The following is a 22880-nucleotide window of genomic DNA, read 5'->3' on the forward strand; positions in this document are numbered from 1 at the left end:
CCGGATCGTTTATGTCCCAACAGTGCACCGTGCCAGGTATGGGTTAATTTTTGTGTGCTTTATATAATATAAATTATTTCTATCGTTTATAAAAAGCTGAATTTTGCTTAAATAACGTTTTCCCTACAGACTATTTTGCTTGATAAGTTATGTTCCGTATAATGTCCCATATTTTGTATATATAATTTGTAATTATGGCATGTTGACACATTTTCTTTATTTTTATCCTTATATCAATATTATATGTATAAAAATATAAGGAAATCAGAAAAATACGCTTGAAATAAATACAAGATTAAATCATACAAATCTTCTCTATCATTTGTAACTTTTTGTCTACCTGACCTACAAATATGAACTATATATTAAACAAAATAAATTTTAATTACAAAATATTTTGTTGTAAGTTCCAAGACTGTAGAATTGAACATAAGTTAAGAAATCAATTAAAACATGATTGTTCTACAGACGGTGGCGGTCAAATTGGAAATTTAAGCCAAATTGGATGCAGCTCAAGAAGGATATTCGGGGACTTTAGGATATTACTATACTTGATGAAAGGAAATTATCCTGCAAATTTCATTAAGATACTAATTTTTGCTAGGTTTGTCAAAATTTTCCCCTACATACTGTATTATTCAATAAGAGCGCGAAAATAGGAAAGGTTAACTATTAATGAGATGCAGAACTATCAACGTATGTGAGCTAAACCAAGTTAAAAAAAAAATACAACTTTCGCCTAACAAGGAAATTAACTCTGTGTCATCGCTTTGATTTGTCATTTGCATAGCTAGAAGGTATTAAGCGAAACTTAAAGCCCCAAGGGAACTATAGCCCCTATAACCCTCCCCTTGAATTGTCGTCTTATATATATATATATATATACAGCGTGCGAATTAGATAATCTATATTGGGGGGGGATAAAATTAGGCCAACAGAACATAAAGTCTGAAGGTTTGTAAATGAAAAATCGTTGAAAATGTATAAAGTAAGCTGATGTAACATCATTAGTATGAAAACAGTCAATCAATGTTTTAAAAAATGGTAAAATTCTTAGCATTTTCTCCTATTTGAAACTTTTTTTTTACCAGGTTCGACTGATTATCTAAAAAAAAAAAAAAAAGTAATACTTTGTACCTATACAATGAGAAGTTTACCACTCATTCAAACAATGTTTTCAATATTACACTTGTTATCTCGTACAAAGAAAGTACGGAGCTTAAAGGTGTTTCGAATACATATGTATATCTGATGGGGGTAGGGTAATGTTTGCTTCAACTGTTAAAGATTTAAAATGTACACTCATGTCCAAAATGATTGATTCATATCTATAATTGTCTTCTTGTAAGAATATAATTTGATAATGATTTTGCAGGGCACTTTTAATACTGATACTATGTGTATAATCGGAAAATGTATATTTGTGGTAAATTTCATAGGAAAAGAATTATAAATATGAAAATTAGAATGAGTAAAACAAAATATTGCTAAATGGACAAGAAAGTTTATTTTCGTTTTATTTTTATTTACTGCTCTCTTGACGTGAAATTTGTCACATACATGTCTTTGCCGATTAAACACGTACTAATATTATAAGAAATACCGGGCGAATTCATTATCAAATTATATTCTTACAACAACATATTTATAGACATGCGACGATAATTTTGGACATGAGTGTACATTTTGCAGCTACTTAACTGTTTGTAGAATTTTGTATAATTCTCTTCATGATTTGTGCTATTGATTTTCTATAATTATATTTTGGAAGTTTGAGGAAATTCTTGAATTCATTATATGTTTTTCTTTCATCACCCACATTTAGTTAGAAGAATTAGTATTTGTCAGTGTCTAGTAGTCTATTATTTACGCACTTCAGTTAGAAAAGTTCAAGATAGCAAAATTCAACACTATTTAGTAACAAGGAAAAATGCTACAAATTTACATTTATATGATAAATTTCTTTTTCATAAGTCATTCTTGCTCTACATAAATTTTCGAGTTCATTTTTTTATATTTTCCATGAAATTGAAGTTTATTATCGATAATTACACCACACCAAGTACTGATTAATATGGTTGACATTCATATTGAAAGCCAATACAAGAATCTTCCTCAGTCACCCCAAAAGAAAGAAAATAAATGTGAATTGCACATGTGTGTCCTCACTTATTTGGTAGTTTTCGCCAATACTACATGCCTTAATAATATCGAACGAGTTAGTGTTATTCTATATATTGTTGCGTAGCGTTTATAAATGAGTTTACATCAGATTACGAAATATGTACTTAAAATATCAAATTATAGAAAATAAATATTATCAAACAAACCAAAAAGGTTAAGTGGCAAAAGAAATTGAATGTAAAAAGATAAATATTTTTTAAAAATAAATATACATTTTAAATTATCGTCTAAAAGTGTTTAACAATTTCCAGATTATACCACCATAGCTAAAGCATATCCCAAAAACCATCTCCATATCCCACTACGAAACTGTCCCCAGTGCCGATTCTGCCATTGTTATTTAAATATCGTCACATTAATTCGTGAACAATTTAAAGTACGTGAAAGCCCTAATTGTGTATTTGTAGCACTTACAAGCACTGAGGAAACACTAACGATTGACAGCACTATTGTATAATTTGGAAAATATTCACAAAAATGGCATTTCTCCCTTGACGTCAACTAAATATCACTACTTTTATTAGTTAATAACTTTACATGGATGAAAATACTAACGTTGTGCTTGCAGTACCAACCACTATTAACGCAGTACTAACGATTGACACTACTTTTGTATAATTTGGAGAATATTTAGAAAAGTGGCGATTCTGGCTAGACGTCAAGTGAATTTCGCCACTTTAATTCGTTAATAACTTTATATGGGTGTGAGTACTAACGTTGTGCTTGCAGTACGAACCACTATTAACGCAGTACTAACGATTGACACTACTTTTGTATACTTTGGTCAATATTTAGAAAAGTGGCAATTCTGGCTTGACGTCAAGTGAATATCGCCACTTTAATTAGTTAATAACTTTATATGGGTGTGAGTACTAACGTTGTGCTTGCAGTACTAACCACTATTAACGCAGTACTAACGATTGACACTACTTTTGTATAATTTGGAGAATATTTAGAAAAGTGGCGATTCTGGCTAGACGTCAAGTGAATTTCGCCACTTTAACTCGTTAATAACTTTATATGGGTGTGAGTACTAACGTTGTGCTTGGAGTACTAACCAGTACTAACGTAGTACTAACGATTGACACTACTTTTGTATAATTTGGAGAAGATTTACAAAAGTGGCGATTCTAACTTGACGTCAAGTGAATATCGCCACTTTAATTCGTTAATAACTTTATATGGGTGTGAGTACTAACGTTGTGCTTGCAGTACTAATCACTATTAACGTAGTAGTAACGATTGACATTACTTTTGTATAATTTGGAGAATATTTAGAAAAGTGGCGATTCTGGCTAGACGTCAAGTGAATATCGCCACTTTAACTCGTTAATAACTTTATATGGGTGTGAGTACTAACGTTGTGCTTGGAGTACTAACCAGTACTAACGTAGTACTAACGATTGACACTACTTTTGTATAATTTGGAGAAGATTTACAAAAGTGGCGATTCTGGCTTGACGTCAAGTGAATATCGCCACTTTAATTCGTTAATAACTTTATATGGGTGGGAGTACTAACGTTGTGCTTGGAGTACTAACCAGTACTAACGTAGTACTAACGATTGACACTACTTTTGTATAATTTGGAGAAGATTTACAAAAGTGGCGATTCTGGCTAGACGTCAAGTGAATATCGCCACTTTAATTCGTTAATAACTTTATATGGGTGTGAGTACTAACGTTGTGCTTGGAGTACTAACCAGTACTAACGTAGTACTAACGATTGACACTACTTTTGTATAATTCGGAGAATATTTACAAAAGTGGCGATTCTGGCTTGACGTCAAGTGAATATCGCCACTTTAATTCGTTAATAACTTTATATGGGTGTGAGTACTAACGTTGTGCTTGGAGTACTAACAAGTAATAACGTAGTACTAACGATTGACACTAGTTTTGTATAATTCGGAGAAGATTTACAAAAGTGGCGATTCTGGCTTGACATCAAGTGAATATCGCCACTTTAATTCGTTAATAACTTTATATGGGTGTGAGTACTAACGTTGTGCTTGTAGTACTAACCAGTACTAACGTAGTACTAACGATTGACACTACTTTTGTATAATTTGGAGAAGATTTACAAAAGTGGCGATTCTGGCTTGACGTCAAGTGAATATCGCCACTTTAATTTTTTTAATAACTTTATATGGGTGTGAGTACTAACGTTGTGCTTGGAGTACTAACCAGTACTAACGTAGTACTAACGATTGACACTACTTTTGTATAATTTGGAGAAGATTTACAAAAGTGGCAATTCTGGCTTGACGTCAAGTGAATATCGCCACTTTAATTCGTTAATAACTTAATATGGGTGTGAGTACTAACGTTGTGCTTGTAGTACTAACCAGTACTAACGTAGTACTAACGATTGACACTACTTTTGTATAATTTGGAGAAGATTTACAAAAGTGGCGATTCTGGCTTGACATCAAGTGAATATCGCCACTTTAATTCGTTAATAACTTTATATGGGTGTGAGTACTAACGTTGTGCTTGGAGTACTAACCAGTACTAACGTAGTACTAACGATTGACACTACTTTTGTATAATTTGGAGAAGATTTACAAAAGTGGCGATTCTGGCTTGACGTCAAGTGAATATCGCCACTTTAGTTCGTTAATAACTTTATATGGGTGTGAATACTAACGTTGTGCTTGGAGTACTAACCAGTACTAACCAGTACTAACGATTGACACTACTTTTGTATAATTTGGAGAAGATTTACAAAAGTGGCGATTCTGGCTTGACGTCAAGTGAATATCGCCACTTTAATTAGTTAATAACTTTATATGGGTGTGAGTACTAACGTTGTGCTTGGAGTACTAACCAGTACTAACGTAGTACTAACGATTGACACTACTTTTGTATAATTTGGAGAAGATTTTAAAAAGTGGCGATTCTGGCTTGACGTCAAGTGAATATCGCCACATTAATTCGTTAATAACTTTATATGGGTGTGAGTACTAACGTTGTGCTTGGAGTACTAACCAGTACTAACGTAGTACTAACGATTGACACTACTTTTGTATAATTTGGAGAAGATTTACAAAAGTGGCGATTCTGGCTTGACGTCAAGTGAATATCGCCACTTTAATTCGTTAATAACTTTATATGGGTGTGAGTACTAACGTTGTGCTTGGAGTACTAACCAGTACTAACGTAGTACTAACGATTGACACTACTTTTGTATAATTTGGAGAAGATTTACAAAAGTGGCGATTCTGGCTTGACGTCAAGTGAATATCGCCACTTTAATTCGTTAATAACTTTATATGGGTGTGAGTACTAACGTTGTGCTTGTAGTACTAACCAGTACTAACGTAGTACTAACGATTGACACTACTTTTGTATAATTTGGAGAAGATTTACAAAAGTGGCGATTCTGGCTTGACGTCAAGTGAATATCGCCACTTTAATTCGTTAATAACTTTATATGGGTGTTAGTACTAACGTTGTGCTTGGAGTACTAACCAGTACTAACGTAGTACTAACGATTGACACTACTTTTGTATAATTTGGAGAAGATTTACAAAAGTGGCGATTCTGGCTTGACGTCAAGTGAATATCGCCATTTTAATTTTTTTAATAACTTTATATGGGTGTGAGTACTAACGTTGTGCTTGGAGTACTAACCAGTACTAACGTAGTACTAACGATTGACACTACTTTTGTATAATTTGGAGAAGATTTAGAAAAGTGGCGATTCTGGCTTGACGTCAAGTGAATATCGCCACTTTAATTCGTTAATAACTTTATATGGGCGTGAGTACTAACGTTGTGCTTGGAGTACTAACCAGTACTAACGTAGTACTAACGATTAGTATATTTTTCATTTAATTATTAGTAAGTGGCGATTTTGACTTGACAAACGTTGTTTATCTTTCTATATTTATTTTAAATGCATTTTATTACTATAAGAGAGAGAAGTGGGTTCGGACAGAACTTGGCTGGCGTCTTTAGCTGTGGACAATTTTGAGACAGTTCTATTACTGCAACGTACTGTTAGCGTTTGAAGTGTTGTGTGGCTTACTTCAAAACTTTGAATCAGGCTGTTTCACAATTCCACAAGAAAACTTAAATTTTCTTTTGTTCTTGTAAAACCTGAAAAATGTGCGCTGGGAGGAGACGGTCGAGACAATAGTATTTATTGCGTGATTGTTCGATTTTGCGTGCTGTAACTAACTTTCAAATTACATTTTTGATGTTCTTTTTTATTGTTTATTTATTTATTTTACTTGAAGTGACAGATTGAAAATCACAGTGATGAGCGCAAAACGAAAAGCAGGTACTTTACTGTCATACTTTACCAAAAAAATAAAGCATGGGTCATCGCTCGAAGAGAGTTCAAGAGTACCAGAAGGCAGTCCCACTATTTCCTCATCTCACCCACAGGAACCTCTTCCTTCAACTTCTTTTAACTCCGGATGTTCTGCTGTACAGGGAAGATCGAAACATGAATATAGTTTCATGACTTCTTGGACAGATAAATATGTGGTTAGTTTATGACGAGAATCGGGGAGGTGCTTTTTGTGGTGTGTGTTCAAGATATTATCAAAATGATTTAAATGTAGCACAGAAAACTAAAGGCGTATTCATTACAGATCCGTTCACAAATTTCAGGAAAGCAACTGGTACTACAGGGAAACTCCACAAGCATGATTCCTCTGAATATCACAAAAGTGCAATGGTGAAAGAAAATCTTCGAATTTTACATGAAAATGAATCTATTCATTCAATTTTACAGCAACAAAGCAGCACTGAAATCGAAGAAAACAAACAGGCTGTAAAAATTCTCTTGCGTAGTTTATATTTTCTTGTGAAAGAAGAAGTGGCTCATACGAGTAAATATGAACATATTGTAAGAAATTTGATGGCTCCGTGTATTCAAAGTTTAAACGACTGGCTTCAGATAAAGAGTGAGCGTGCAACATACTGCAGCAAAGACACAGCTTGTGAGATGTTGGAGTGCATGGGAGAAGTGTTAGATGAAGAGTTTGCTGCTGAACTTAAAGATAAACCTTTTGCGTTAATGGCTGACGAATCGACTAACACAGCGAATAAATCAGAGCTTTCTGTCTGTGTGAGATATGTTACTGACAGCTGCGTAGTGAGGGAGAGATTTCTATGCATAACTACGCTTCAGGACACTACCGCCGAAACTATTACAAATTGTATTGAAAATGAAATAACCAAACGAAATTTGTCATTTGATAATCTTGTGGCATGTGGATTCGATGGGGGTTCTAATTTCTCTGGTAGTGTTTCTGGGGTGCAGAAGAGAATTTCAGAAAAAGCAAAGAGAAATGTCCCTTACATACATTGTAGAGCGCATGTTTTGGCCCTTTCAGTGACAAGTGCAAAAAATTTGTTTCCATGTGTAAAAAGATTTTTTTACGTTGTGAGGGACATTTGCAAGATATTCCGCCAATCTCCGAAAAGAGAAGCTGCTCTTCACGATGTTCAAAAAATGTTACAGGACCCTACTTTGAAAATTCCAGAACCCATGGATGTACGTTGGCTCAGTCATCACAAAACCATTCAAACCATTAAAAAAAATTTATGGATCAATAATGATGACGTTAGAGCACTTATATAAAGAAGGTGGAGATTTTTGTTCCTTGGCAGGTGGAATATTAATTGAAATGGAAAGCTCGACCTTTCTTCTAACATTGTGCTTGTTAGTAGAGATACTGGGATCCGTTTCAAATCTAAGTAAGTACCTGCAAAAGGAAGACTGTCAGTTAGCGAATTTACCCCAGCTGATTTCAAGTACTGAGGCTCACCTGAAGTCAATTTCTGAAGATGCAAATAAAGCAGCAAGACAAGAGTCTAGTACCATTTTTACTACTTACGACGAAATGAAAGTTAAACTTTCAGGAATCCGAACAATCAAGTCAGATCCATCTGAAGAAAAGAAATGTTTGGGAATGCTTGCTAAATTCGCTGATGCTGTAGCCACTGAAATGGGCAGAAGGTTTAATAAGCAAGCTGTTGATTTGATTTCAGCGTGTTCATTTTTTCAATCATTTGATTCTATTCAACATATCAAAGAATCAGATGTGAAAAGTCTCTGTAGCATTCTGTCCGGCATAGATGAAGATCACTTATACGCAGATCTTCAATCTTTCAAATTTCTGGCACCAAATGTGAATGACAAGATATCGCCATTAAAATACATTTTAACATCTTCTTTTGGATACGATGAACTTAAAAAGGCCAGTGTAAAAATTCTAACAGTGTCAATATCAACAGCCACCGTTGAAAGATCTTTCAGTGCCATGAACAGAATAATGACACCGTTGAGGAATCGATTAGGGGAAACTTCCTTGGACCATTGCATGAGAATTTCCATTGAAGAAGAAGTTCCTAGTGAAGAATTTCTCTGCAAAGTTATAGAACGTTATGCAACCAAAAAGCAAAGAAGAATGCATTTACGTTAAGTGGAAAGTACTTTTAAAATAACTAATACCAATTGCCTTTTTATTTATTTTATTTTATTTTATTTTTTTATTTTATTTTATTTTATTTATTTATTTATTTTTTTACGTGAGAATGAAGTTATTTTGTGATGTGAGTGTGGATGCGTGTATTCGGGAGGAAGAATTATCTTACAGTTTGACTTACGTGCTTCACAGTTCAACTTTTTGTATTACATAATTATGTGGATATTATGAAGTGTTAGTGATTGAACTGCAAACAATGGTGTCCATCTCAGCTTTGTCGGCAGGTTAGCTTTGAGGAACATAACAGGTAGGACTACAAATTCTTAATTTAAAAAAAATCGCATGTTATCATAATCATTAGAATCATAAATGTGCTATAAAGTAGATTTACGAGTACGAATCTAATTATTCAATCAAGTACTAACTGAGTATTCTATACGTGTCTGTTATTTTCTTCATAGGAAAATTCTATCTTTAAATCGTCCATACGCGCCACCACTTCCCTATGATTATATTTTCAATTGAGAGTACTTTGCATTGTGAAATCATTGAACTTTTGGTTTCCAACGTTACCCCCCCCAGACCCTGAAAATACCCCCTCGGAGATTTTTTTCTGAAAGAAACACTGCCTCGATCATATCCTGGATCCGCTGTATATATATATATATATATATATATATATATATATATATATATATATATATGTTGAGAGAGGGAGAGAGAGACAGAGGTGACTATACACATCAGCAGTGGATTTTGTTTCGGGAGAGGCCTGAGAACGAGTAAATAATATTTATGTTGTACGTGCAATGCGAAAAAATGATCACAAATCTATTTCGGGAGGGGCTTCAGTCCGATAGCCATCCCCTAAATACGCCACTGAACATTAGTCAACTGTTCCCATATTACCTAATACAGCAACGAAAGAAATTTTGAGTAAAGGTCAATCTTAATAGTTGTCTATATGAATATTCGAGACGAGACCGAGACTTTCGAGACTGACCTAAGTCTCGTCTCGATTTATAGAGCTCCGTCTCGGTCTCGGTAGATAATAGGCCGTCTCGATCTCGGTCTCGTCTCGGTGTATAAAAGGCCGTCTCGGTCTCGGTACCATCCCTATATATGACATATCGCAGGGTCCTCACACCATACCCTGTAGATGACCCCTTCTTCATTAATCTTTTCAGTTCCTTTTCTATTCTTCTTCTTTATTGATCTTAATAAAGTTTCTCCACTTTCTATAAGTTCTGACCCCTCCTTTCTTCAATAAATTCTTCAGTTTCTACGTTTCTTCTCCCATACTTTCTATGGGTGCAACAGACTTGCGCACACTTGAGATCCAAGATTGCGCACACTTTTCAGTTATACAGATCAAGATCCAAAAATCCAGTTTTACGCACAGTTCTTTTTACAACGTTGCCAAACTTAGATGTTTACAGGGTGTCCCAAAAGTAGGTATACAGTACCGTACTGATCAGTCTCATTGGATTTTATATAATTTCTTATTGTCATCATTCAGATAGGCTTAGTGTCTTTATTATTTGTTTTTAATGTGCTTTTACTTACATCTTAAGCTAGGAAGAGCCGAAGCAAATAAACCCATAAACTAGAATGTTATACTTGATCAATGCAGGGGTGTATACCTACTTTTGGGCCACCGTGTATTATGAAAATGAAAAACTATCTTTGTGTTAACCAGATCAAAACAGCATAGTCAATGTGCCAAAAATTTACTTTACTTTCTCTGGCAAGTATGAACCACTATTTGAGATTCAGCATCCACGAAAACTAACTTTTCTCCTTTCGCCGTAATAACATCTTGGATCTCTGCCATCTGCTTAATAGCTTTTATAGTGCAAATGGGTCGAGTAGGGGCTAATTTATTTCGACAATTACACATTGCTTCTCTGCAACTTCTCAATCCTTATTAGAGTTGGGCACGAGCGAGTTCGAGCGAGTTTTCTTTGAAACTCGACTCGACTCGACTCAAAACTCGAACTCAAAACACTGACTCGGCTCGGAACTCGAGTCGAAAAAATTACCTTTGACTCGACTCGTGCCCATCTCGAATCCTTATGGATAAATTCTACACAATTTTCATCTTTGAAAGCTCCTGCCTGATAATCTTATTAGGTTTCTCACTAACATATTCCATTGCTTTTCTCTTACATGCTTCGTTTAGAATATGCTTCTGAAGGTCAAGTCCAATAGTAACTTCAGAGTATGCTTCTGAAATTACTATTGGACTTGCACATTTTACAAAATTATTGACCTGCTGTTCGATTCTGAAAACTGGGGAAAGCCGAAAAATATTTCAATTGAATCATTTAGAATAATTTTGATTCCTGATATCGAGAAATTTGTCTTTAAAAATAAAAGTAGGTGGTGGTGTTTCCCTTCCAAGTACGAATAACTAGTATTTCAGATTTAGAAATATCATTTTCTTTTCTTCATTAGATGATGTGCACAATTCTGTTTTTATCACCTGGCAACGTCGATTCCTGATCCTGTGCGCAATCCTGGCCAAAGATACTGTCAATCAACCTCGTATCTGGCATTTGCTGATAAAGAAGATAAGTGTGCGCAAGTCTGTGACTCTCCTTTCTATGCCATGTTATTTTCCACTCTCAACCTCTTCATTCTTCTTTCTCCCTCTCTTCCTCTTCCTGCGTTCTTCTTCCTTCTCTAACTCTTTCTTGCTGTAACCGTTCTTGTCTGTCTGTAGAATTTCTGTATGCTCTCCTTCCTTCCTTCCTCTTCGTCCTCCATCATTTCTATTCTTCTTATCATATTTGTTATGAAATTTCTCTTTGTGCTCCTATCCACGTCGCTCCTCTCATGGCAGTACACTCCCTTGTTATAACAACATTTATATATATGTCTGTATTTTCATTAATTTAGATAGTGTCTGAAGGATATGCTAGATATCCGAAACAGTTACAAATTATAATTTAAATAAAGTGGGTTTTAAGCTTTGGTCAGTGGCTCTTTTGTTAAAAATACACAAAGAAATCTAAGGTTATTAACAACTAAGCAGGCTTTCTCAGAAATTTAAAATATTCAAATTTCAAAGGTTCAAGCTAATTTTTAAAAAGGTTGAAAAAAAGAGTCAATTTCCTTAATATACCTACTATTTTGAGAAGAATGTAAAGTTTTAATTAAATTTTCATTTAAAAGAGTTAATTAATCACTTTTTTTAAAAAATACGTATCCAGCAGGCAGAAATTCGACATCATTTTACTGCCATTTACATTATTTAGTAGCTTTTCGTGCGTCACTAAAATATTCTTAAGTTGATCTTAATAGTTCATGTTCTGGTGATTACAAACAGCATGAATCCATTACCAGGGGCGGATCCAGGACGGACTTCTAGGGGAGGGCAGTGGGTTGTAATACTGATACTTAGAGCTACTTTCAAGAGCTCCAAACTGTTTTATTTATATATAAAATAAGAAAGTTTCCAAGCCCGATCGCCCCCCCCCCCTGGATCCGCCACTGTATGTCAAGATACTTGAAAACTGGAACAGTACGAGTATGGCTTGAAATATTCTTTGTAAATGTTATTCTCTCTCTCTCTCTCACACACACACAAACACACACACACACAGAGAGAGAGAGAGAGAGAGAGAGAATGCTACATCCAGTCGATTTTTACCTATAGCTTAGAATGTCACCAAAAAGTTAATCTGAGTTTACTAGTATTGCACTCCATAGTTCGATGACAATATTTGGTGTTTCCTGATAGTATCACACAAGTGTATATGGAAGAAAACGAAACAATTCTTTTGAACTATTTCTCGTGTTTTTTCTAGTGACCCACATGCTACAGAGGAATTTATTGTCTTCATTTGGAAAGAGATCAGATTCAATTGTCTGTACTGTTATGGTATTTTTGCTTCACCTATAAGATTTTTATATTACTAACGTATAAAAATTACTCTTCAAAACTTCTTTGAAAAATTTTATTAGAACATTTCATACATGTCTATTTCAGATCTATTAGTTATGATTACAAATTTTATTCCTTAACATGAACTGAATACAGATAAAAATTATATAACCATAATACTATTGCATAAAGATATGAGTTTGCATTAAAAAGAATGCAAATTCTAATACAAAGAGGTAGTATTTAATCGTCAAATAATTACTATTGCGTTCCTGAACTAAAACTTGCAAAAATTATAGTTTTCAAAAATTTACATAAAAATGTTGAATAATCAATTCTTCAAGCACCATTCTGGAAATAGTCACACACAGTAGAAGGAAAAATCCAGTACTTTTTATTTCTAAAACATTGAATATAAAATGTTCGTATTTCTAACACTGGCAGTATACTTAGTCAAAGGATTTTAAAATTTTTGGAAGTCACAATACGCCATATTATTATCGTACAAGTGAATTTTTAACGTACATTGCATAAAATTATTACACTTAAATGTTCTTCATAATTTCTTTCACTTGCCGCTTATGGAATATCTTTCTAAAACACTGTTTAGAAATACGAAGCACCTCATAACATACACCTACTTCTGGCTAGTTATAACTAAATATTCCACGGAAATATTCAGAACTTAATATGCAGTTCCTTTCAAATGTATGTGGAACAAATTATCAGGTACACCTAAAACTCCCCATCTTATTTTGAGAGCTCTTAACCAGTATTTTGCTACTGGTAAACTATTAGATGATATTCAATTATCCAAAGCACTAACGTCCTGGGATAGTTAGGTCATGTTTAATGAATATTTGACTTATAATATCGCATGCTAATGAAGCAAGAATCAATCGGATCAACTTTTCCTTCATGTACCATAGGTTCTTGGATTTACTTGACCTATTGTTTTTCAAGGTTGTTGCTGCATAAGATCTACGAGTAGTACTGCTTGATTAAAATGTGTATCGACGAAAAGTAATTAAAAAGTTCAAATTTCCTTCTCAGTAAAAGGAAAGTAGTGTTTTATGTTTAATTTTTGAAGGAAAAGTATCCAACAATTAATTTTCCTAAAGCACATTTGCTGCAAATTTAGATCGTTAGGTCACAAGTAGTGCCTCGAATGGCTTCTCTTGCATTTGTTCTTAGTAACCTAAAGTTAGTTTCGGTGAAGTCCATACCACCAGTAATGAATTTCGTAAGCTTATTGCTGATAACCCAAAGGGTTCTGTTGTAGTCTACAAGAACATCATTAGGCCAAACAAGCTTATCCTCGTCGCGATAGAGTTCTTGGGGCAAGAACCGATCTCGAGTATTCCAACATGCTACGGAACTTCGACTCATCAGGCCAAAGAAAAGTACGCCGTCAGGATCTGAAGTAATACCGATGGACTGAGACACCGTGGGTGGAGAAACACCAAATGCTTTGTGACTATTTTCAGCAAGTCGTTTGTCCCTGAGAACTGATGTTGGGACCCAGGACATTCTAACACTGGCCATGTTATGGAAGAACAAAAGACGATTGTTATTGAAGATAGGTGAAAGTGCAAGACCGAGAATACCGTCCATGAGGGTGAAAGAGGCCCCTCCACTAGTAAATTCACCACTTAAAGGATAAGGATACATGTAAGGATGTTCCACACGCCACGATTCACCTTTCTTTAAATCGTACACAATAAGAGCATAGCTACCGGCATCAGCAACGTAAGCAAATGCTTCATCACATTTTCCATCACGGACATCAACTGCAGCGTTTACAATCAATGATCGCTCACGGAGCTGATCTTTTGGTATTTCATACCGGTGAACAAGTTCATCAGTCTCTAAGTCAAAGACAAACAATTGAGGAGGGCAAATACTTTCGACTTTATCCTCCAAGCTATGAATACTACCTGCATCTATAACCCAAAGACGACCACAAGGATCAATCCTTATCCTAAATGGGTTAGTAATTGTATCACAGTCACCAGGATTGTGCCAGGTCCAGTCAGGATAAGGTTCCAATTGAGGTGAATGTTCTCCTTTCTGAGGATCACGTTTAAGGGACGCCACTGTAATAGGAACTCCTTTCTTCCATCGTGGAATGGCAAAGAAAAGCCTGTCCTTCCAAGCTTCAACACCCATGATAACAGAATGTTCTGGGATCCATTCCTCGGTCGAAACAGCAGCATCTCGAGCAGTAAGGTTAGGATATGCAAAATCCAGAGTCTTCCAGCTGTAAACCTCCCATAGTGGAAGTCTGGCTTGTGTCCAAGTGACTAGAAGGCTGAACCCAATAATACTCCGGATCAAAGTCATTCTGAAAAAGAAAAAAAGTGTTAGTTTAATCTTGCACAAGTAATTATGTAAGCTGTAAGAGATGACCAAAATGAAAAATCTATTATGTATAAAATGCTATTAATTAAAATTGATTTTTTTTTTTTTTTACTGTTAGTTTCCTTAGAAACTCAACACGCACACAATTATGAAAAGGTGGTTTGTTTCTCGAAAGCTTACATTATCTCTTTTGAATGAAGGGCGAATGGTGAATGCATATGAGTCGTGACAAACAAGGAGGACAAGAAGTTACACCCTAAGGGAACTCCTTCACATTTACAATATATATTTCAACCATTATATTGCAGAAGAAAAATCAGTGAAATCGAGGAAAATTGTTATGTAATCGGCATGACTAATAATTCTACAGTATTACGATCTGCTACAAGAAAAAAAAAGTCAGTATAACCAGATCTACTCCCAACCTGCATAGCACACGTACGTCCACAGGACGTACGAGAGCCTCAATGGACAACGGGACATCCTGGGATCATCCGAATTTGCTCCGGGACACTCATAGGACCTCGACGGGATATACAGATGTACGCTAATATTCCAGAAAACGGGATACTCAAAGGGATGTCCACTGACAAATCGTGGGATACTGTGGTTTTAGGTATCCGGCGTGGGATTCCCCTGGGATCTCCTGTCCCATCCTGGATGTCTCGTACATTTTATGTGGGAATTCTTTAGGACGTCCCATGCATGACGTCCATGGGATGTTTATTCATTATCCCGATAATCCCAGGAACTATATGGGATAATTGGGATCAAAATAAGACGTCCTAGGGACGTCGTGTGCTGTGTGGGAAAATATGAGAACTTAAAGACTGATGTTTCACTGCGCAAACATTCTTCATAATATTAGATTAACTTGTCTGGTCAAATCGGAAATAAGTGTTGCATGTTATTGTTTGGCCTTCAACATACTAATTAAACAATTTTTGGAATGGCATATAAACATAAGAATTTCAGGATGTCTTGAAGTATACATACAGAAGTTAATTTCATATCAGTATACATGAAGGAAATAAATCATTCGTAAGAAATACTCTGTAAAAACAATTGTTTCAAGCAACTTTTCTACTCTCACAGTCAGACTCAATGTCATCAGTTCACGATTATGACCATTAATACCAGGAAAAAAGATAATACACTAGAAACACTTTAGCAATAATAAAATGCATTATCATTGTTTTCCGGTACTTTATTCCATTTTTACTTAGCTAAACAAAGTAAACTTTAAATGTTAAATTGATATCTAAACAAGCTGATAGTTGAACTTTTTCATACATAGTACGATGGGTAGTAGAAAACAATTTGGTTTGATATGAAAAACAATTTGAATGTTTTTATAGCACCTTTGGTATATAGTTGTTTTCCTGTATTTTATTTTACTTTTTTTATAAATATAATTATGTAAACATGTAGTAATAAATTGCTTGCCCAAGGTACCTTATAAATTATATTTTTAGCGTAATTTTGCCTAAGTACAATTTTTATATATCTGTAAAGGTAATTTGGCTACATATATTTTGTGTGTGTATTTTTATTTCTTTAGCTTAGCAATTTTAGAAAGTTTCAAGGGGCGGAAAGCTCTGGACGTGATCCCATCTTATATCGCGGGAAGCTTCAGTTTTCTTTCTTTTATTAAAAAACAGAAGGATGAGAAAAGTTCGTTCAAGGGGTTGACCACTTGGAATGGATCAGGAGCTTATTTATGTCCACCCACCCTTTCTTGGAAGAAAAAATCATAATTTTAGTATATTCTTCGATGGTCTCGGTTGCGAGACGTGACACTTCAGCTCTTGTTACGGCTGAGGTTTTGACGAAGCGTTCCTCGTAGTTAACAATTATAGTTTCCTTTTGGTAAGGGAACAGGATTTTTTCTTCTATGTCCAGAGTTTAGGAAATTAATGTATACAACCTTTTCTATGATTCTTAATATTAACGGAGCGGGCGGAATGAGCTATTCCTGATAGTTTTTGCAAATCTCCAGGTGATGAGATTTGTTTAAAAAAATAAAAAAAGATAAATAAATAAATAAGTTAGCTATTTATTTAGGGACATGGACCTAAATAATGGACACTCTTTTGATCTTGCTGGCACTTAGAACCAGGGACGGGCTGTGAAGAATATGGGATGAAAAATGTTAGACAAAAGCCACGGTAATTGGAACGAAACGATCGGTATCAAATATAGAAATAGGAGGTGAGAAAATAGAACAGGTGACTAGTTTTTGATACCTGGGTAGTATTATTAGTGATAATATGAAGTGCGAACGTGAAATAAAAGGATAGGGATGGCAAAAGAAACATTTAGGAGGAAGAAAAGGGTTTAGTGGAACTTTGAATAAGGAGTTGAGAAAAAGATTCATAAAAATGCTTCATTTGGAGTATTGTGCTGTATGGGTCAAACATTTACATTATGCAAAAATGATGAAAAAGAACTAGAAGTTTTCGAAATTTAGCTGTGAAGAAGAATGAGAGAATTATTTGGGTTGAGCGGAAAACGAATGAAGGAGATTAGAAATGACGGGGGAGAAAGGAACAGTTTAGATGTTGAGAAGAAAAAGGGAAACTGATTGGGACATTGGCTAAGAAGGAACTGTATCATGAGGGATGTGCTGGAGGGTATGGTAGCAGGAAAGAGGGAGAGGCGAAGGAGGGACAATTGATGTGACGATATCAAAACAAAAATCATACGTGAAGGTGAAGAGGTTAGCGGAAGATGGAGCATGGGAGCTTCTCAGCTGCGGCAAGTGACCTGTCAATAATGGCAAGGGTGTGATGATGATTAGTGAATTACTTTACCTAAGTGCTTAATCTGTCATTGAAATTTATATAGATTTTATTTCCTAGATATTTTATTGAATTAGAGGGAGAAAAGTGACAAATACAATCAAGCTCCATGTGAAGCAATTAGTTTTACTTAAGATCTTTATAATGCAGAAAGTTTTAAACTTTTTCTACCATACATGTTTCTCTGTAGTCTGAAATTTTCCTGTGAATCTCTCAAATCAAGAGCATTATTTGGTAATAAGTATGAAGCTTAACTTATAAAAAATATATTACATAAGATAATATTTAACTAGCATGAAAAATATTGCAGAAGAACTTTAGGCATGCATTGAAAGCCTTCAATAATTTTATAGTTAATAGCTTAAAATGCACGAGAATTTAAGAACGTTATTGCATATTTATTGCAATTTAAGTTGAACTACTGATAACTACCTTTTAAAAAAAGAATCCTACTGTAATCACATAATATACCTTATAATGTCGAATTAGATAATTAACAAGATTTCTCACGTTTTACTGATTATTTGGCTTTAATTGTTTCTTATATTGCACATGAGTGGCCTTCGATGTTGTAACTGTTATTTAATAAGGAAGGTGAGAAGGGACTCAGCAATATGCACGGAAAACCATTTGATAATTCTCAGCCTTGTACAGATACTAACTTGAAGGAATTTATGTTTTTCTCTCTTTGTAAACAGTTACTCTTGCACAATTCGCACCAGAAACACTTGAATGTGATCTTGAAAATTCGTTCTTCCTTAACCATAAACCGTTTATGTATTATCTCTCACTACATCTACCGTAAAAGAAAGTAAATTTCTCAAAAGAAAATGTTATATTGAGAATTGTAGAATGCGTCCTGTATGTAAGCACATTTAATAGTAATACTAATAGTGGGAGTACCCAGGGAGAGGGATATTTTTAAGAATAATGTCCTCTTATCAATTAATAACTGCATTTCTTAAGATTTTTATTGCTATATAGACCCATTTAAACATAACAAGCTTCGAAAATTGATAGAAGCCCAATATTGAAATTTTATTATTCTTTCGAGATTGAATATGTTGTCGTGGGTAGTCGAAAGTATTTTCCTTAAAGAACCAGACAAAGAGCAAAATCTTGGAACGGTAATTAACATTAGGTAGAATTCAAATAAAACATTAAATTTTTATTATTTTCTTACAGGATCGATTTCTCAGTTATAGACTGCTTTCGGTAAGCGGGATATCGGGGTTTGAGACTCGTAATCCCGTTTTATTTCGACATTCTTACTGTGTGAAGATGTAACATAACTGAATGATATTGGAAAATGTATTACCTACACGCTACGTTTGATATGAGAAAATATTTATAAACAAAAAAAAAAAATACTCTAACACTACTTCAGTATTCAGTTTCAATAAATATGAAGAATAGTTTATATTACTTCAATTGACTGTTTTATTTGAGTATTTGAATATATGGTTCGGAGAGTTGGACTTCACAGAAGTTACAATAATATTTAGAGAGCTTTGTAATGTGGTGTTGGAAGAAGATGAAGATAAAATGGACAGAGTAACACAATTATGATTTAAGACTAGTAGGGGAGAAAATGACCTTTTAATCATCATCCTTCGTAGAAGGCCAATTGGATTGGACAGATCTAGCGAAGAAATTGTCATCTTCATAACCCCCATAGAAGGGAAGGCAGAAGAACAAGGAGCACCACGAACATAACTAAAGAACTATTTAAAAACACAAGAAACTATTCGAGTTAAAGGAAAAAGCAAGAGATCGAGTAACAAAGAAACATTTCCAGACCGAACCTAAGAGACGAAAATGTTCTCTCCTATTAGTTCCAGGACCTACAAACAAGCAAAATACTTAATTCCGTATGTAGTTTTGCGGTTTCAATACTGAATACAGAACGGTCGTTTTGAGGGAGGTGAATTGCCTCCTGGAGGCTTAGTGTACAATTGTAATTCGGAGTCTTACAATCAGAATAAAGTAGTGCAATATTTTATATATAAGCCTATAAAGGTAGCCTTTTTGGTGGTAGAGCGATCGCTCCTTCCTCGTGGATCCGCCAGTGGTTCTAGTCATATTTATGAACTATAGAAATGACTTCTTCGGCGAGCAAACAATCTAGGAAGTAAATGAGTAGGAACTTGTCTTAATTTTAGCCATACAGTTGCTAAAGAAGGTAGGTGGTAAATTCAAGAATATAGGAGTAATTGGTTGAAAAAAATCTAACAGAACGAGAATTCAGACACTACGATATCCTGTTATAGTCCTGGAATCCCCAGCCGTGAGATCAAACTAGGAACTGTCCATAGCAAGAGATCAACAGTACTACTGAATCAATGTTTTCATAAAAACGAGAAAACTGAACAATTCTGGAAATAAGATCTACAAAAGGTCTATGGCCAACCAGATGGATCACAAACGGATCTAGACAGCGAACTCAGTATTATATAGCATATAAGGTAATTCAGATAATACAGAATTCATAGGATATACGTATTTGAATTTCTTCTGTTATTCGTAACACATTTGTAGTCTATGCTGTCATACAATTCACAATTGGTTAATATAAGCGCGATCAAATTACTGGAAAGCGTACCTAATTAGGCAGTGCAGATAAAGTTATTTTCTATGAGACACCTTGTTTGCTCGATTAAGTGACCTGCATCTATTAGGTAGAATTCAGGAATAGTACGAGTTTCAAAAGAAAAACTAGGCATGATTAAGAAATAATTGTGCTACTGTCTCGGCTCGTTTACAAGAAGAAAACCTAGTCTACACTTTCCCCAAATACTTAACGAAAATACCTCTATAGCTGATGTACTGGAGGTACAGACCCATCAACTCCTTCCTCTTTATTACGTTTTGTATTATTATTATGTATATATACAAAACATAAAACTAGTTTTCCCCGATAAACAATACATATAATGCGGAACTGCACAGTCTACCGATGAATGAATGTCTTGTCAGCCTAGGAAGTGTTGCCAACTTGGGTTTTAAGCTGTAAGTGTGAAGGCTATGCGGTTGAATAGCCATGTAACGGTTACCCAAATTGCTGGGACAGAGAGAGAGCACGATACAAATGACGTCGTCCTTGGATGAACTTTTCCCTTTTGCGTTTTGCATAAAGAGAAACTGATTTTTGTTATTGACAACAAAGCAAAACATCCTGCACTTCCGTGATTCAGCAAACTGTAATAAGAGTTTTGACCTGCCTAATGAAAGTAACTACTAGATTAACTGGTAGAGCATGTTTATGTATGAAAGCAAAGAAAGCTTAGAAAATAACTACAGATTTAGTAATAGTCAAGTATCTATAATTGACTGGGAATGAAGAGTTATATTTCCACCTATGAAAACATTTCAGTTCTTTAAATGTGATACAAAGTGTCAAATCGTCGAAGATGGAAGAACAGTTATACTTACATCATACATAGGATCTTTATATGTAGAATTAGCAATTTACTACGTAAAGTATTATATGTGAATCAGATTTGGACAACACTAAACTCCTCACCATCCTTGGCGTACGTCCAACTGAGTGATGGGTAGTCAACGAACAGGTTCCCAATGCCATTATTTTTGACTTTCTGGACCTGAGTTCGATCCTTAAATTTATTTAACTCCCTATTGGTCAAAATCGAAAATTCTGTTTCAGCCAGCAAGACATGCACAAAAAGCATTTGCATTTATTTCCTGGTTAAATGGAACCCGAACGTTAGTGAATTACTTAGTGATGTTTCAAAATAATTAAATTTGACCTTTTAAAAAAAAGTTTTTAACTGCACTTTCAAGTATGTTAAGTGAGTGGTTTCTGTGATATTTCCTAGAGATTTCCGGATTGTACTTATTTTGCTTAAGAAGGTAGTTTGAATTTAATTCCCGGACCAGTGGTATGGTCCTATAATTCAGCTTTTAAGGCGAGACAGTGGAGTGGGGAACGGCCCACACTGATGGTTGATCCTGTATGATCATCTGTACACCCACCAGCTGCACCAGGTTCTAGTTACGTTAGTAATAGTTCACAGCCTTCATCATACAAGAATGACCTTGATGCTGCATAAGATGTAAAACACAATAATCCAAACCTATAAACTTATCCAAAAGGAATATTAATTGGCAGTGAAAATCTGAATCATCTTGCCTCTCTAACACATTGGTCTCACCAAGCTTTGCTAGATAAATTAGCTAGAATGTGTTCTCGGACAGATCAACACAAACATGAATATTATATATTAGTGAAAAATCTCAACTAGTATGATACAAACTCTCAACGAAAGAACACGCCTATCAATTTTTAAAGTTCTCAATAACGAAGTATAATCCAGCAAATGAGCAATTTCTATGACTGCTGGATAATTACTCAGATTTTCCTACGGTTAAAATAATAATAATAATAATAAAACCCAACATATCGAGAACTGAAGTTATCCTTCCATTTGAAAGGCTAATTTGTTAATTTTGCACTCTGAAGATTTGCAGCATATTCTTCTGAATAAAATCCGTTACCTCTCCTGCATCAGACTATGCGAACTGTGATCGAACTAGGAATCAAGCACACAAGAAGTGAACGCTCTAGCGTTCCTCCTCCTTAGTAGTAATTAACAATTACGATAGAACGATCATTATCATAACATAGGCAAAAAAATCAGATATTCAACAAAGGCAAAAAAGAAATTATTAAATCTTTAGGGACATGAAGCATATTGCCTAGCTTGAAACATTTGAGCTCTAAACACTAAGGATAAGTTCAAGTCTCGCATTAAGAAAACTTAAGTAATCCTATGTAAGTAGTTGCCCTGTCTGAGTATCCAGCCCAAAGTCAAATTCAAGTCTATTTACCTAAAGCAGCTAAACAGAGTAATTCGGTAAAAGAAGAACAAGGTGACCATACTCTTTGCCGTTTGCCCTGTAGTTCAAAAGTGTATTAGAAATTAGGCACTTGAGTGGTCTTAAATCAAAAGAATTAAGGATACTCTCTATGAATCGACGAGCTGAATTATGGCTTCATTTACGCAGATATTAATTTACAACCATCAGTTGATGTTTCTGCTGCATGAAATGCTGTATTCCGTAAGTGTCGTAAAGTCAGATTTTTACAGAGATCCATGGTTGTTTAAAATGCAAGCTTAATCGAAACAAATAATGGAGTAGTACAGAGGTATCTTCCATAACTAACGTAGTTAATCGATAA

General features: G+C 34.8%; 2 protein-coding genes and 1 pseudogene across 3 annotated transcripts in view; 2 read left to right on the plus strand and 1 right to left on the minus strand.

Annotated features, from left to right (window-relative positions):
* Positions 1 to 6675: 6675 nt before the first annotated feature.
* Positions 6676 to 7782, plus strand: LOC145665332 (zinc finger MYM-type protein 1-like). Its single transcript, XM_081732631.1, has one exon. It carries the CDS (start codon positions 6676 to 6678, stop codon positions 7780 to 7782), a length of 1107 nt encoding a protein of 368 aa, XP_081588757.1.
* Positions 7783 to 7828: 46 nt separating this feature from the next.
* On the plus strand, positions 7829 to 8626 carry LOC145665333 (uncharacterized). Its single transcript, XM_081732632.1, has one exon. It carries the CDS (start codon positions 7829 to 7831, stop codon positions 8624 to 8626), a length of 798 nt encoding a protein of 265 aa, XP_081588758.1.
* Positions 8627 to 12576: 3950 nt separating this feature from the next.
* The window catches only part of LOC145664521 (protein yellow pseudogene), a 37901-nt pseudogene continuing 27597 nt past the window's right edge, over positions 12577 to 22880 (minus strand). Inside the window, exon 2 of the transcript XR_014127452.1 lies at positions 12577 to 14862. The product of XR_014127452.1 is annotated as a protein yellow pseudogene (transcript). The remainder of the gene's footprint in view (positions 14863 to 22880) is intronic.

The sequence above is a fragment of the Thermobia domestica genome, chromosome 11, assembly GCF_964235325.1.
Source record: "Thermobia domestica chromosome 11, izTheDome1.hap1.1, whole genome shotgun sequence".
Taxonomy (NCBI): Eukaryota; Metazoa; Arthropoda; class Insecta; order Zygentoma; family Lepismatidae; genus Thermobia; species Thermobia domestica.

Excerpts from the sequence above, each read along its gene's own strand:
- LOC145665332 (XM_081732631.1), top strand. The coding sequence starts at position 6,676 with ATGTGGTTAGTTTATGACGAGAATCGGGGAGGTGCTTTTTGTGGTGTG.
- LOC145665333 (XM_081732632.1), top strand. The coding sequence starts at position 7,829 with ATGGAAAGCTCGACCTTTCTTCTAACATTGTGCTTGTTAGTAGAGATA.